Raw genomic sequence first — 15,545 nt, forward strand, 5'->3', positions numbered from 1 at the left:
TTAAAGGTCCTGTGAATATCGTGATTAAGTTTATATTAAAACATAGAGTTTAGCCTATACATACATACGACAACTGTACAAAAAAGAAACGAAAGTATCCTCCATTTGTGGCTCCTCTATCAGTTGGATATATTTCCTTACGCACTTAAGCGCGAGTTATATATATTATAAGATTTTCATGGATCGGTTGGTAAATTAAAGTTGTAACAAACTTAACGGCTTACATTATTTTCGACCTAAGATGCTGCGCACCTTCGCAGGATTCGTCAAACATAATGAGCCACGAAATACAGTTAATATCAACGTCGATTCGATACTTAAATACGATTAATAATAATTGTTACTATGCAAGGCAGACGTCGGATTTCTTTTACTGCCGTGTAACGAAGAACACATGGTCCCGCGGAGTTCTGACTTGTTTGTCTCTCGTCTCCTAGCGGAAACTACTATTACTTCCAGTGGCATCACTTCCGTATAATCGTAACGATGTAATTTTGTTCAATTCGCATAAGATTACTTGGAAATAAGTTCTAAACGATCCGTCGTTATAGCTGTACTCGCGACATCAGAAGTCACCGCGACAAATCGGAAACTTCAACGGCAAGTGCGATTAGTTCCACGTATTTTCGCGTAATCGTCTCTATACATTTATCGCGAATGTTCATTTATTCATATGGATGTATTTAGTGAGAATGCGGAGGACGAAGTAATGCCACCGGCGATCTAAGCTTCGTACAAAATACACTCTTTCTACGTGCCCGAAATCGCGTCGAAGATCGTGGGAACCACTGTCGTGATTTCTGAGAGGAAAGGGAAGGGATCGTCGTCTTCAGCACGAAGAGAACTAGTCCAGAGGCACGGATACTTATCGCGGATGCCCGGACATTCGCGATTCATGACTCGTGCTCGAGCGATTAATCCTAAACGGTGCAGAGCGGTATTATTTTACTTGTAACGAAAGAATAGATTTTATTATCATTATGCAGACGAATGCCTCGAGATCCTTGGGAAATACTCGCAGTCGGCGATTTTTACGAAGTAATTTCGAACGTTATCAAATTAAAGAGAACGTTACATATCGCTTAAGATCAAAGGCTCGCAGCAGAGATAGTTTCCCCATTTAAGTAACCGACAAACATCGTCCACGAATAAATTCTTTCGCGTTATCTCGCCGCTACTATCTATTGTCGATCTGTTCTACTGTTACTATCACGCCGCCGATGCCTTCGCGACGAAATGTCCGTCCTCGTAAGAAAAAATACATCGGTTATTATATTCAAGTCGACGCGTTCGCGCGTACAATATAACATAATTACCGCATTTACGATAATTAACCGTATATAATAACGTTATCGCGTCGACGTACTAATTGGTCGTCAAACTAAGCTCGGCACACGCTGATCTATTATTAAACGAAGACACGTGGTTGGTTGCTGATTGTATTGTACGTCGAGAGACCCGATATATGTAATGCGTTTTACGAGAACCACTTGCGCGCTGCTTGATCCAGGGCAATACGCAAACGACACCATAATTTACGGCGCCTGAACCGACGCGTCGTAAAGATAGACTTAATCTTCGAGACACGTCGTTTGGTCCTTCGTGTTGTTTGGAAACGATTTTACGGCGCGGGTTTGGCGCGGCGACGTGGCGGTGTTAAATGTCCGCGAGACGTTCCTCGAGATAGATCCCAGAGATCCAGATCCTCTCCCTGCTCGTGATAGCGATCAAATGCGCGCTTACATTTCATCGTGTTATCTTAACGCCTATTAAGACTTAACGTCACACACTTAAGCGACACACGCCTCTCGACGCGCCAAGTGACGCCGCTAATAAAATGTTCGTGCCAAGGAAATCTTATCGGGTTATGCGTATGTACACTGATTGCAATCGATAAGGTGCCCAAGGGTGAAATTACGCGAGCCGCCCGAGCGGATTGTTCTCTTCACCCGGGCGCGACATCGCTTCGCGGGTTGCGCGACCTTCGATCTTCACCGGCTTCACTGGGACTCGGTGCGGGGCCTCAGCTTCGCCCTCGCTGTTATCAGGAGGTTGCTCGGCGGCTCCGTCATCGACCGCGATTGCCCCTGCTGCAAAAAATCCATCTTTTTTAAAGAAACCAGTTGATTTTAGATCAGAAGATTTAGATTTCTAGGTCAGAAAGGTGCAGAGTTTAATCTGATAACCAGTTTTGCACGGCTCAATCGCGAGTCTCAAGAATACAGGAAAAAAAAGAACGAACTACATTGTTATATTTACGCGCGAACGTCTTCTGCAATTTTGCGATAGAACGGAACTTGTAATCACAGATATCTGGCGATCCAAAGATCTCAGAGTTTAAGGATTCTAGAAGAGAGCTAAGACGTCGAACGATCGATGATCTTCGAGGATTAGGATTATGCTTGAACGGTTTCTCCTAGAATGCGGAGATTCAAAAACTGAATAGTCTCTTTCGAGGATTTTGAAGATGGAAGGGTTCGGGTTTCAGAATCTGAAACCCAAGGATATAATTTTAAAGATCAGCTAATTGGGCGTTATCTCAGATTACCGTCAGTTGAATGTGTCTCGCTCTCTGCTCGATCGCCCTTTGCAAGGCAGTCCTGGGATCGTCCTTGTAACTTTCCTCACGGTTCCTCTCAGCCTCTCTTCTCGACGCGGCTTCCCTTTGCTTCTCCAGGGCACGTTGCAGCTCGCTCTTCTGGTTCAAGACGTTCTTGCCACTGCAGAAAGACAGAGAAGCGTGTATTTAATGAGGTAATCTTTCCTGATTAAAAAAAAAAAGCGCAGCTTTCGCTACTACAATTATATAACATTGATCTCCAACGAGTATAAAAATTGAAACGTTTCAGAGAAATGTCAATATCGAAAAGGAAATCGAATATACGAAATAAAAATTTTACAAGTTCTTGAGTAAATAAAAATACATGAAGATTTTTGCGTGCGTAGAAATCCTTAATACGCAGATTTTGCGAACAAGATAGGAACGCGCCGTAAGATTACGTTGTCTCGATCGCAAGTGAAAAAAAAAAAACACCACGCGAATTGGCGTGAATTACGTGCCAAGGTAAAAGTCGGTAAGCGTGAACCGTTTAATTCCATCGAAGCGTGAAGAATCGCAGGTGTGTCGAGCGCGCGGTCGCGTACTGATTAGACGTAAACAGGGAATTAACGTGAAAAAACATATTTTGATTCTATCTCGATTGACCGCGATCGAAAGTAAGTATACGTAATCGCGCGATAAATAATATTACACGAGGCGCAAAACTCGGATATATAGTCCGCGCGATACTCGTTCTGATACTCGATCACGCTCGGATTCGCGCGCGCGATAAAAAAAATTCGTTGTACAGAAGTGCCAGCTTTCATCAGGAAGTTTTTACACGCGGCTAATCGGCTTTCCATTTTCATCGCGAATATTATCTCCCTCGCGGTATTAATTAATGTATTAATTAAATTCCGAATGCGCGCGCGTGCGCGCGCGCGGAGCGGCGGGGAAGCGGTAAAATATTTACTTTAGGGAGGAATCGCTCATTCGAAATTCCGGCCTCACCGCAGACCGGATAAAAGAAACTGGTCTGCCTGGTGAACGAAGAACCTCTCGCCGTAAAGAACTCAGCGTTGGAGAATTAATGAAATTATAAAAACATTCGGAGAAACTTTAGATATAATGAACTTATTAAGAGAAAATTTTTTATATAAAAAATCTTAAGAAAAGAAATTTAAAACATCCTGCGAGAGATTAATTCTGGCAGAAGAGGAACAGCAAGATGAAGTGTTACTAGTTTAAATTTCCAGTTTCTATATAGTCGTTTTATGTTGTTATATTTAGATCAAATAAAGAATTGTTTATCGAACTTAAAGAAACTATAATTTATCTCTACTAGACGCACATTGTAAAAATATTATTTTCCGGAAGTAATTTCGCATTTTAACGAAGAAGCAATTCAACTTACATTTTCTGATTGAAAAGTAACTCCCTGTGAAGATCCTTATGATTAGTGGAGATAAGGCAAGGATTGTATGGTTTTCTCGGCAAGATCAGGCCGTCTGGTCCCATGTGAGGAGCCGGTGGTGGCGGAGGCGGTACGCCCAGAACCGGTGCCATTTTTCTTCCTGAAAAAAAAAAAAAAACATCACAAATTCGATAAACAATCCCTTTGAATTCAAGACTCAAGCGGCATATCGTATTTGCGTGAAAATTACAAACATCGAGATATCGAGGATACTCTAGTAAATCTTCAATCCTCACACAAGAAATTGTTTCACTTTTTCAAGAATTCGAGAGAACAAATCTTGAAATCGACTCTAACATTATATTATAAATTGAATAAATAATGTTCAACTTTCTCGAGTTATTGGAAAAGTGAACTAGACTTGTTACTAAATTTTGTTTATAACAGAAATAATCGCGTGGATAAAGTCGAGCAATTTCACTCGGTTTTTGAACCTCACTATAAAATTGCAGCGTTAATTTGACTATGTCACGTTACAAAATTTTAATTAAAGAACATTTTTCGACGTCTTGGAATGATCGAAGAGGAGCAAAGACTTCCGCGTTGATCTATCCATATAATTGAAGATTAGATGAAGTGATACTTTGTGAATTGTTTTCTTTCTGACAGAACAACGACTCGACCGATGCACACGATTATTCCCAAGATTGGCAAAAGTGTAGCCTGTGTTTTTAAGAAGTATTCACCCTCCAACAACGCTATTCTCGCTCTCACCGAGCTGCCCTGCTCGCACATCGTCGTGGTATCGCGACTGAGATGCTTCCTCAGTACGTGAGTATCAAAGAGAGGTTCTATATATTTTTGTAGGGCTTCGTCGATATAGCCGCGTTAATGAGATAAGGGGGCCGCGCGAATAGAATGGTAGCTCAAGGTGAAACAAACAGTACGTTTCCGTTCCGATTGATCCGAGAGAGTCGAGGGTTTTAACCCTTTCGTTATATCTATACATTTAGAAGGCAACGGTTAAAAATCAGATAATTTCTGATATTCATTAATATTAATGAATATAAATTGTTACAGATAAATAAAAAAAATTAGGAAAAGGGTTGAAGAAATGATTACGAGGACATTTACCGTGATGTTCGTCTTGCGTGTTCGTTCTACTTCCGTTCCCTTTGCGGGAGTGGACGCAACGCGTTTTCAGATAAAAATCGTACCGTGTCGAAATCGCAGCTTCACGCTAAGGAATCGCGCCACGAGAATCCGTTTGCTGTCGGATGTTCGCGTCGCGATTGTCTTCGAAACGCGCTAAAAAAATTCGCTCCTCGTTCCAACAGTCCAAATACGATTCGACAGTACGCTAGATACACTTGTCGTTCGTTACTTATCATTGTTTGTTCAAGATACCACGGGCCAATAGATTAATACATGTCATTTCTACGTAATCGTCCAGATATGAAATCGCCAGTCAAATTGAAAAGCTAAAATAATGCTATTCGATCGATGTATTTAAATATAGATTTTCGAATTTCATCGTTTATATCGATGAAAATATTATGACGTAATATTAATTAAAAACAAGATTAATAATATCCACATATAGATGTATTAATATTAATTTTTTGTAGACAAGGATTGACAGAAATACACGTGCGAATGTAACTAATTGGAGCATTGCGATGTACTTGCAAATTCCTCGTGAAAATCGCGAGTGCGAAATGTCGGATGTTTCTCGCGTTACATTAGTACGGAAAAAAAATGAGCAAATTTATTTCGAGCCGCCCGATGAAATGTTCGATCGAGTCGCGAAACGAGGTCGCGAAAGTAAGCGAACGTTTCGTTCGCGTGCATCGCGCGGGCTGCACACGCAATTTTATGGAAATCCGGTGACAGGTACCATTAGGAAGAGGTCACACGATATTTAATTAAATAATCTCACACACAAGTTACACCCGCTCGATAAAGATATCCAAATTAAATTAAATTAATTAATTTTATCGTTAGGTTAATTAATTCTTCTCTTTCTTCATGACGACGCGACGTTATGAAAAAATTCTTGATAAAAGTACTACGCGTGCAGAGGAGAAAACGCTATTTCCGTTTATTGAAAAAAAAAATTGGATATTGTCAGAGAAGACATTTCTTAGCCGGTTATTCACACTCTGATGTTATTCTACTCTGTTTATTTATTCGCAGAGTCATTGACTCGCCGCGACGGTGCATTGATCCGAATTTTTGAAAGCACGAGATAAGCCGGCAACGCGTATACGTATACAGTATGCAACGCATCATTAGAGTAGATATAAGTGTGCAAGCACCGAGATAAGCGAGTATTCGAGCCTAACAATTAGATACGAGCGCACGTAATCATCGACGATGAATGACGGAAAGTATATATCTCATCTTTTTATCTTTCTCGAGTGCTAAAATATATTCAAATCACACGCTGTAGGAACTTTCTCGGAGATTACAAATTACCTCATATGATAGCTGCGATATTTCGCGCCATCGTGTCTACATTAATAGCTAGTAGTAAAAGTAACATAATACTTTTAATGAAAAACGCGACAAATTTTTTGTCCACTACTTTTATAAAATCCAAGTTGAAACTTCGTGTTTCAGCGACACCAATTTCCACCATAAAGCACGCGATATAACTTATTTAACTGATAAAAAGTTGATTGATTGTTCCACATCACGTGCTGCGCCTATACATCACGTAAATTACTAACGTACGTCATTTTTTATTTATGGCGCTTCGATTCTGCTGCGGGTATTCGCGTATTTTCATCGAACAGCGTTTGAATTAAGTTCATCGAAGCATGATGCACAGAAGGATGACGTTGTGCATGACAATCGGAAGCCCGTTACGCGACTACTTACGCGTCGCGCATCGTCAGCCTCGCATGGGAAATATCACTGATCCCGATTCAATTTACGACAGATTGCTATATAAGTTAGCTTAATTCTTATACAGAATCGGAAATATGAGGTCCACAAAAGATGCGCCGTATGCTTTTAGAGATAAAAATTTCTTACGAGCGTAAATGAAAGTCCCAATTAACGCCAGAACTTCCGCCCTTTATTTAGGCTATCGATAAGCTTTTCTTAGAAGCCATCGAGTAGAAAAAAATCAGACACATATTAATTATTTATGTTTGCATGATTTAAAGAATAATAATATTATCTATATCACGCAATTAAGTATATCAATTTTTATTACAATATGTCCATTAGTTAAAATAAATTAAAATTAATATTGTCCACCTAGTAAGTCTGGATTTTGATAAATGTTAGCAGAATCTCGAAAACTGAAAGATATCGATCAAATGCCTCGAGAAAAGAATCGTGAAAAGTGGCATGCATTCATTGTGCTTCGTGAAACGCTCTTTTGTCGCCATTCATACTTCATACACGGAACTGAAAAGAAACTGATAATGCAAAGCCGAAGAAAGTGCATGCAGGTAACGGGATAACAGGATTATATAAGACCGCACGTGTCATATTTACCACCTTATTGCACTTCGACAGAAATGGTATTTCGATCGGCCGCACATATAATCATACGGTGAATATATAATTCTTCTATTCACATGCGCTATTATGTTCCGACTCGACTAAACGTGTTGCACAATACGTGCCGTAACTACAAATTAATAACATCTTACGAGTAGATAAATTACCATGATTTATCTAACACTCATTAATCTACGTAGCTTTATCAAATAAAAATAAAAAATCAATATCTCCACCTTCATGTTTCTCGGAATTCAAAAGTCGTTTTACTTTTTTTAGACGTAAATGCCTGAGCACGTAAATTTGTATACTTTATCTCTCAGGATAGGATATAAAGAGGACACAATCGAAAGAACCGCGGATTAGAAGGCTCTGGGCAAAATCTCAAGGGACTCAGTTTCGAAAGATTTCAGGGATGCAGAAACGAAATAAGATATATATATATATAGAAATGAAAATACGATGATCTTAGAAAAGGGGGACAATACAATTTCAAAGGAAAATTCAAAAGCTAGGCTCGTAAGACGTCAAATTCGCAACATAATTATCGAACGTTCAAATTATTTCCAGCAAATGTGCTGTGATTTAGAGAGTACGAGAAAAATATTTAATCAAAGCAGAACTTGCTGGGATATTATATTGTTTTACAAGAACTAGTAAAGTTTCACTTTTAAGAAGAGACATTCCGGGAAGCTCGAGCTTTCCTGAACCGTCAGTTTCATTCCATTCAACGATCTAGCAGCCGCAGCAGGCCATCTGTAAGTGCGGTAATGCGCTCTCTCGACGTGGGCGGCCCTTGTCGTCGCGCGAAGATTCGGACCGGATCCGGATTGTTGGATTTTACGAGCGGAAAGTGAATTTCGCGCCCGGGACGTCCGGCGAGGCGCGACGCCGTTAAACGCGTGCGGACCGAAGCGTGTTTTACAGCCTCGCGGCCGCTTATCCCGAAGCAGCGAGACGTCGTGGAACGTGCACGGGCGTGCGCGGGATAATGACGAGCGTTTGCGAGATCCAAATCGAAAGTTTACTGCCGCGCGAAATATCCTCCACAACGACACTTTCCTCGATCTCTCGATAAACAAAAACTGTAACTCTCACTTTCGATCTCGATGACGGCGCACGCGATCTCGGAATCTAAACGCGAACTATCATCAGAGAATTTACGAAGCTATAAAGCACTGAAGCTATAAAATTTTATCCGCGTATGCCTGCCCATCCTAAACTTATTGATAGGCTCCGTGATCGATTTGTTCTCAAGGAAATAATTTTTCCTCCGCAATCGCTAAATCTTTCAATATTTAACGCTTAATCGTTCGTTAAACGATTCGGTAAATTAAACATGTATATTAGAGCTCTCGCAACCCTTACAGAAATTTAATACTGTAAGTGATTATCTGGCTAGTAATTAATTACTTACTTTTGGTATTAAAAGCAATGTTTTTAATGCTTTTAATATTCAAAATAAGTAATTAACTAGCCAAATAATCACTTACAGTATTAAATTTCTGTAAGGGAATAAATCCACTATATGAGTTTAAATAAACGATAACGTTCTGTTATTTCATCGTGAATTATTTAGTGAAATTTAGATCGCGTAAATAACTTGGTGAGAAAAAAAATGCAATAACGAGTATTGAAAAAGGCGAGATGATAAACGACAATAGAGAGCGATTAAAAACGAGGATCTTAAAAACCTATTACAAAAAAATGGCTTCTCTCGTTAAATGAGCTCGTTTAATAGATTTCGAAGAGGCTCTAAACTCGAGGAGAAACCGCGCGGCGGCGGTCGAAGTCGTAATCATTAAGGCCGTAATCGCAGTTACGGTATAATCGCTAATTATTCATTAACAATTAAAATCTAATTACGAAACTATACGCGTATCGCGCATCGCGCAGCGGCAATTACTGTTATCCTTGAATCCTGGTGGAGAAAGATTATTAGACCCGTCAACAACGCGGGCACTTTCGATCGCGTGTTACGTTACGTAGTTCGACCGCGGACTAAATCAAAGATGACATAATGATCTAATAATCCGCGACGCGATACGAACCCGCGATCTTGTTGTATCCTCCTGTTCTCTTCCTCCTTCCTACTTTCACCGAGCTTACCTAACTTTTATCGCTACACGCAATTGGTTTCCATGTTAAACAAAGCTCATCCGCAAAAAAACGAGCCTACACCAATAAAAGCGCTGCATGCCAATTAATGAATTAACGTGGACACACTTTAAAGTTGACATAATAATTCACAAAAAGACTCTGACGAATAAAAGATAAAAGAAAAAAATATCCAACGAAAGGAGCCTGTTATAAAATAAATAATGGAGAAGTTTCTCTATAATCACTATCCTTGAATAATATTCACGAGACATTGCTACAGCCTCCGTAATTTAAAACGAACGGCACGTTTCTCCTTCGTTCCTTAAAGTCGAAAGTTGCATAGTGGCTAAATCTCAAATTTGAAATTAAATAATAAGTGACACTTTGTTATTTATTCGAATCTCGAAATCGGGGAATAATTTTATTCACGCGATTTATATTACTTGAAAATTAAATGAAGCTTGTCGGCATTATGCGAGCGATGTGCATGCGATAAGAAAATTATACGGTGCGGGGTCATTCAAACCTTCCGAAGTGTGTCCGAAGGGATTAATCTCGGGACCGAGAGGAGTCGGGGAGTGTCCTGTTCGAGGATGACGCGGCGGAATTAACGAGTCGCGTACGGAGAGACGAGAGACGGGACGAAAGGGGAGATGAGACGCGCGGTATAAGCCATCAGCCTCGGAACATAATTTTCAGGCAGATGTGCGGCCGCGGAAGGGAGATCATTGCACCGCGCCGGCAAGGAGCAGCTGAAGTAGCGTGAGAAAATGCGGCCGGATCATCAAGCGTTGCAGATACACGCGGCGCGGCGGCGCGGCGCTCTCGTACGCTCGCACTCGCCCGGAATGATAGTGACCGAAGGGCAAAGTCAGGGCCGTCGCAACCTCGTCGAGGACGAGGACGAGGACGACGGTGTTACGTCATGAGAAAAAATGCGCTTTCTCCTCCGCGGCATCCCGAGAATCTTCAATGAAACCCTCGGCCCGGTTCCGTATTATCTTATCCGGGAAAATCGTGTGCTATATAAAGCGCGAGTTATATCTCCGGGGCCGTGTCCTGTGCCCCAAATAATCCCGGGAGTTTAGATGTACGACAGGATAATTTGTAGACAGATTAACACGCATCTGTCTCATTTTTCGGAAAAGTTTAATAAATAATTTTTTGAAAATATTACTCTTTAATTATAAAAAAAATGATATATTAGAGACATTGTGAAAAGCCTATGTTAATGTAAATTATGAAATATAAAGCGAAGATAGAAATACTCGGTAGTATTTTCTTTTCATACGATAATGTTAGAAGATAAGAAAAATTTTTATGAGATTCGGGTTTTAATGTTTGCGATACTTTTTTCAATTTTCAATTACAATTTGTTCCTAATGTTAAAGAAATATCACACTCACACAGTAAAATAACATAATTACGTTTAATTCTGAACAATAAAAATTTAGCTTGGAATTAAATGAACAGAAAAAGACAAAATGTATTGAGATTCGGAGAGAAATGAATATTTTCGTTAAAAACAATTCTCCTTTGATCCACAAAGACCAAATAAATATAACATAGAAATATTTTGGAATAAGGGATAAGTTTGCGATTGGAGCAGTATTCTGAGCGAAGCAATTATCGATGGAGCAGCTGTGATTTTTATGAAAACATTATAAAAGCATAATTAACGCGGTGCAATTAGGTACACGCGTGTCGTATAAGCGTGTCATATAATAAAAACGCCGATACGTGGCGCACTTGATTTACGAGGGGAAAATCGCACTGTAAATTACAGCCGGAGTTGTAAAAACCAGAATCGTAAATTTTCAACAAGTGTGAAACGTCTCGAACATTAGGCTCCAATTAGAACGATAATGAGTAATACACGAACGTCACGATGTTTCTCCCTTAAATAAAATTGCGTGTTCTTTCGATGTATGCAACCCACACATTTCGCTGTTACTTCTTCTAAAGAGCGAGAGCGAGAGCGAGAGAGAGAGAGACACTAATTTCACAAAGTACTTAACACTGATGTAAAAATAGCATAGAGTCAGTGAACCACGCATATTAAATTGTGAAAGTCATCGTGATTAAGTAATTAAATGAAATCAATCACAGAAGTCTACAGACGAAACTTCATTACTTAACGTTCCTCATTAAAAAAAAAATTACAAGTTATATACATATATTAACAAATAGGTTCAAAATAATTTATACTTTACTCGAGTTTATTCCTAATATAAGAAGACAATTATGCAATAATTATTTAATGCAAATCTTCGACAAATAAGGATATTTCAAATAAATTGATATATCAGTAACGCTCAAAGTAAATTCAACAGTATCTTTTAATTAATATAAATTAAAGATTGAAAAGGAAGATCGAAACTTTCGTACAGTCCTGAATTATCTCATTGTGACTTCTTTATGTGATGGGATTTCGTCAATGAAACCAAGGTGCCGCCGAGTGTATCGGATGAACCTAATCTCGTGCGGTCGTCATCGTTGATTGCGGCTCTTTGCGAAGGAATGAATGAGGAAGAAGAGAAAAAAAGAAGGGAGAGCGTTACAGTTCTAGTGACTCACCGTTTGTCAAACCGTCGACGTCGTCCGAGTCGCACTTGAGACCGTTAGTAATCACCTGAAACACATACGTAGACTTGATTAACGGCGGTTTATAGTTACAGTTAACGTACGGAAAGAAATTCTAAGAATCTAACATTGAATATCTATTCAATGAATGATCTATTCGTACATAAAACCATGATGACAAGCTACAATTAACGGGTCAACCGACGAGCTTGTCGGTCATCTGCGTCCCAATCCAAATTAATTCTTGAAATTATTATAGCGGTCTGTTCAATGTTCGCATTCTTCTCCCGTAGCTGCCGCAGTCTTTAATTTATTAATTTATCTTGGAAATAAGTTCGATGATGTGTCATAAAAGAAATCCCGCCCTTTCCTTATCATTAAATTATTCGTTATCTGCTATAATTAATCTGTATTATTAATCCTCCGTCTGCATACGTTTTTTTTGCACCCTCGAAGTGTATACGTGGGTCTGTCACGCTCGACGCTATTTTTCCCTACCTTAAAGTATTTTTAAAAAATCTGAAAAAATTCATGAAACATCTGTCTGCATTGTAGTTGACGATTTTATAGTATATTTTGATAAACATCGTTTATTTAATATTTTCTGGCAGGCTTGCAAATTTTACAGTTACGAGCAGATTTTTTGTTCGAATGCCATAGACCCACGTATACAAACGGAGGGTTAAATTACTTATATTACAGAATCATATTTGTATTATATTATAATCATTTAATTTTTGGTGCACGGTTGGCGTATGAGTTCACTTATTTCGGAACATCCGACAAAACGACTACATTCTCTATTCTTGCGTCTGCTTCACCCAAACGTAAGGAAAAACCGAAAGCCGTATTCGCGGGCGGCGTCACGGCTTCCTGTCGTCATCGTCATCGATGATTTCACTGAGATATCACTCTCACTTGGCCGTACGCCAACACGTTATTCAATTACAATCGCGATCTCGACTACCGGGCTTTTGCGAAACGCCATACGCGTTTCCACGGACTCGTGTAAAATCGGATAAAGCCGCCGCTTCCGGTTAGTATCTAAGAGATGATGATTGGTAATTGCGGTTTTCCATCCGGCATGCAGGCGGCGGCGCTCACCGCTACGCAGACGGTCGTCTATCATAATCGCTAAGAATATAAATAAACATGACGAAAATCCAGTATTACGCATGGGGAAACGTATGGGAAACGCATGTTAATCGCGCTAAAGTCAACCATCAAGCGTACGCTAATGACATGACATTAGTTATCCTAAGTCTTGCGATGCAACGCGAGATACAATCCTGAGAAAGACGTTCTAATCCTTAAACGCGCAATTTGTTCCCGCTATCCACGCGGGAAAATCCTCTAGAGTTTCATGAAAGTCTACATAAGAGAAATAATGAAGAAAATCTCTCTTGATCGGCTGACACACATAAATTATCTTGGAAAAATTATAATTATCTGTACAAAAAACTAATTTACAAGAAAGAAAGATCGCTAAGTTGTTTAATGTTGAAAAGAAAAACGTGCAAAATTTTTATCATGTGCCTTTAAATGTATTCTTCTAAGGAAATACTTTTTAGCTTAAACACAGATAAAAAATCCTGTTGATACGAAATTCATACATGGTCGGAAGCACTCTCGTTTTCGTATAACTGGTTATGGAAAACGATGATTACCGGGTCCACGAAAGATGCATCGCATCGGGCTCTGTTGGGTGAATGAAAACTTCTACGTCAATTTACGATAATGCCTGAATATCATATCATCAATGCTGAAGGACCGCAGTTATCGTTAACAGCTTCCGCCCTTGATTTCGGCCGCCGATAGCGCTTATACGAATACCAAGCGCAAGTAGAAAAAAATATAAAAAAATTATTAGCACTCGCAGCGTTATATTCGCCGTATCGTCATGATCTTTTATGAAATATTTGGCATAATAATTTTATATCGGTGTTTAAGGGCAATATATTAATATAAAGGAGTTTCTTTATTGCAATATGTTGAATATGTAATTAAAAATTGTTTTATTCATTAAGTGTGTATTTAAACTCGCTTCAGACGAATCTATAATTTGTGTCAGAATAAAATGTTATTTATAGTTTTATACGGCCTGTTTTTTATATACGTGTGTATTCTGACTGTTTAAATGTTTCTCGTTTTACAGTCGTATCACATATAGAATTAAAAATAGAATTTTCTGCCACGAATTATTGTCTGAATAATCTATCGGATATTAGTCAGCAGAATCGTGTTGGAAATTCGAAAAGGCGATATGACTTGATAAGGATACCGCGATGACAGCATGGTTCACCGCAAATCTTATAGAACGCTCTTTTTGGCATTCATATGCAAAGCTGCTAAAATTAATACTGATAATGCAAAGCACGCGGGTAACAGAACAACAGGATTGTAAAAAAGTACACGTGCCGTTTTTGTCATTTTACTGCGACAGAAAAAAGCCTGATTTCGCATTATTTTTCCCGTCTCGCTTTAACTTCTTCAGGAACATTGGCATACATGCGTTTATTCTTTTTAAATTTTAATGTTAACGAAAAAGAAACAAACAATATTAACTACAATATTCTTAAGTTCTTTCATTTTTTGTTCTTCGTTTATTATTTTGGATTTAAATAAAATAAAATATGATTATATAAAGAAAATATTAAATCACTTTTTTTTAACATTTGTTCCTGAGGAGATCAATCTGTTTTCGCATTAAAATAACGAGATACGTATCACAATTCGATTTACTGACCATCTAGCGAGACGATGCATAGACGTTTCTTGTATTATCGCGGTGAGGACTCTGAAAATCATCGTTTTTCAGCGAAAGCTACCAGACGAAGGAATCGGGTCGCCTATAACGACGACGTTTAGACGTCAGAGACACGCGAGAAAGAAGCGTTTGTCCGTCGAGAGTCAAGAAAAATCAACTTTGCGCCGCGATTTGCACACAGTTCGACGTTTCTCCTCTCCGTTAAAACGAAACCGCCTTGCTACACCGTATATAGACCGTAAGCAATTTCGCGGAGCATCCATCCACCGAGTATTGTATGTAACTCACTAGCGGCGCACGATGCACAACCGCTAATTGTACCCTCTCGCACGCGTTCAACCGCACGTGCTCGAAAAGTGTTTGGATTTTCGCCCTCGGCGGCGGCAGCGGCGGCTCGTTGTTTAGATCGCGCGTGTTTACGTACACACGCGGCTACGTAGACCAAGTTCCGACGGATTCGGCGTGCCGAAGGGGGACCCGGCCGTTCCCCACGCCGGGTGTGTTCCCCGGAAGGAAGTGGAAGGGTATTAATATTTCTCGCACGGCATCAACGGGGGACGGGGGAGCGGCAATTGTCGGCGGTGGTTACTCAATCTACTCATTCTACTCGCATTTGCGGCGCGACG

General features: G+C 39.6%; 1 protein-coding gene across 3 annotated transcripts in view; it reads right to left on the bottom strand.

Moving 5' to 3' along the window:
• Positions 1 to 16: 16 nt before the first annotated feature.
• The window catches only part of LOC139786680 (uncharacterized), a 43,809-nt gene continuing 28,280 nt past the window's right edge, over positions 17 to 15,545 (bottom strand). For 2 of the 3 annotated variants that reach the window (XM_071725807.1, XM_071725816.1), the window contains exons 3-6: positions 12,147 to 12,201; positions 3,954 to 4,113; positions 2,549 to 2,720; positions 17 to 2,090 (exon numbers count right to left, since the gene is read on the bottom strand). In XM_071725807.1, the coding sequence (XP_071581908.1) occupies positions 2,001 to 2,090; positions 2,549 to 2,720; positions 3,954 to 4,113; positions 12,147 to 12,201 (477 nt within the window). In that variant the 3' untranslated portion in view covers positions 17 to 2,000. The remainder of the gene's footprint in view (positions 2,091 to 2,548; positions 2,721 to 3,953; positions 4,114 to 12,146; positions 12,202 to 15,545) is intronic. The other variant, XM_071725812.1, reaches the window with a different exon arrangement.

This window comes from Temnothorax nylanderi, unplaced genomic scaffold (assembly GCF_030848795.1).
Source record: "Temnothorax nylanderi isolate EJ_2023f unplaced genomic scaffold, tnyl_v1.0 TNYL_tig0009_pilon, whole genome shotgun sequence".
Lineage (NCBI taxonomy): Eukaryota > Metazoa > Arthropoda > Insecta > Hymenoptera > Formicidae > Temnothorax > Temnothorax nylanderi.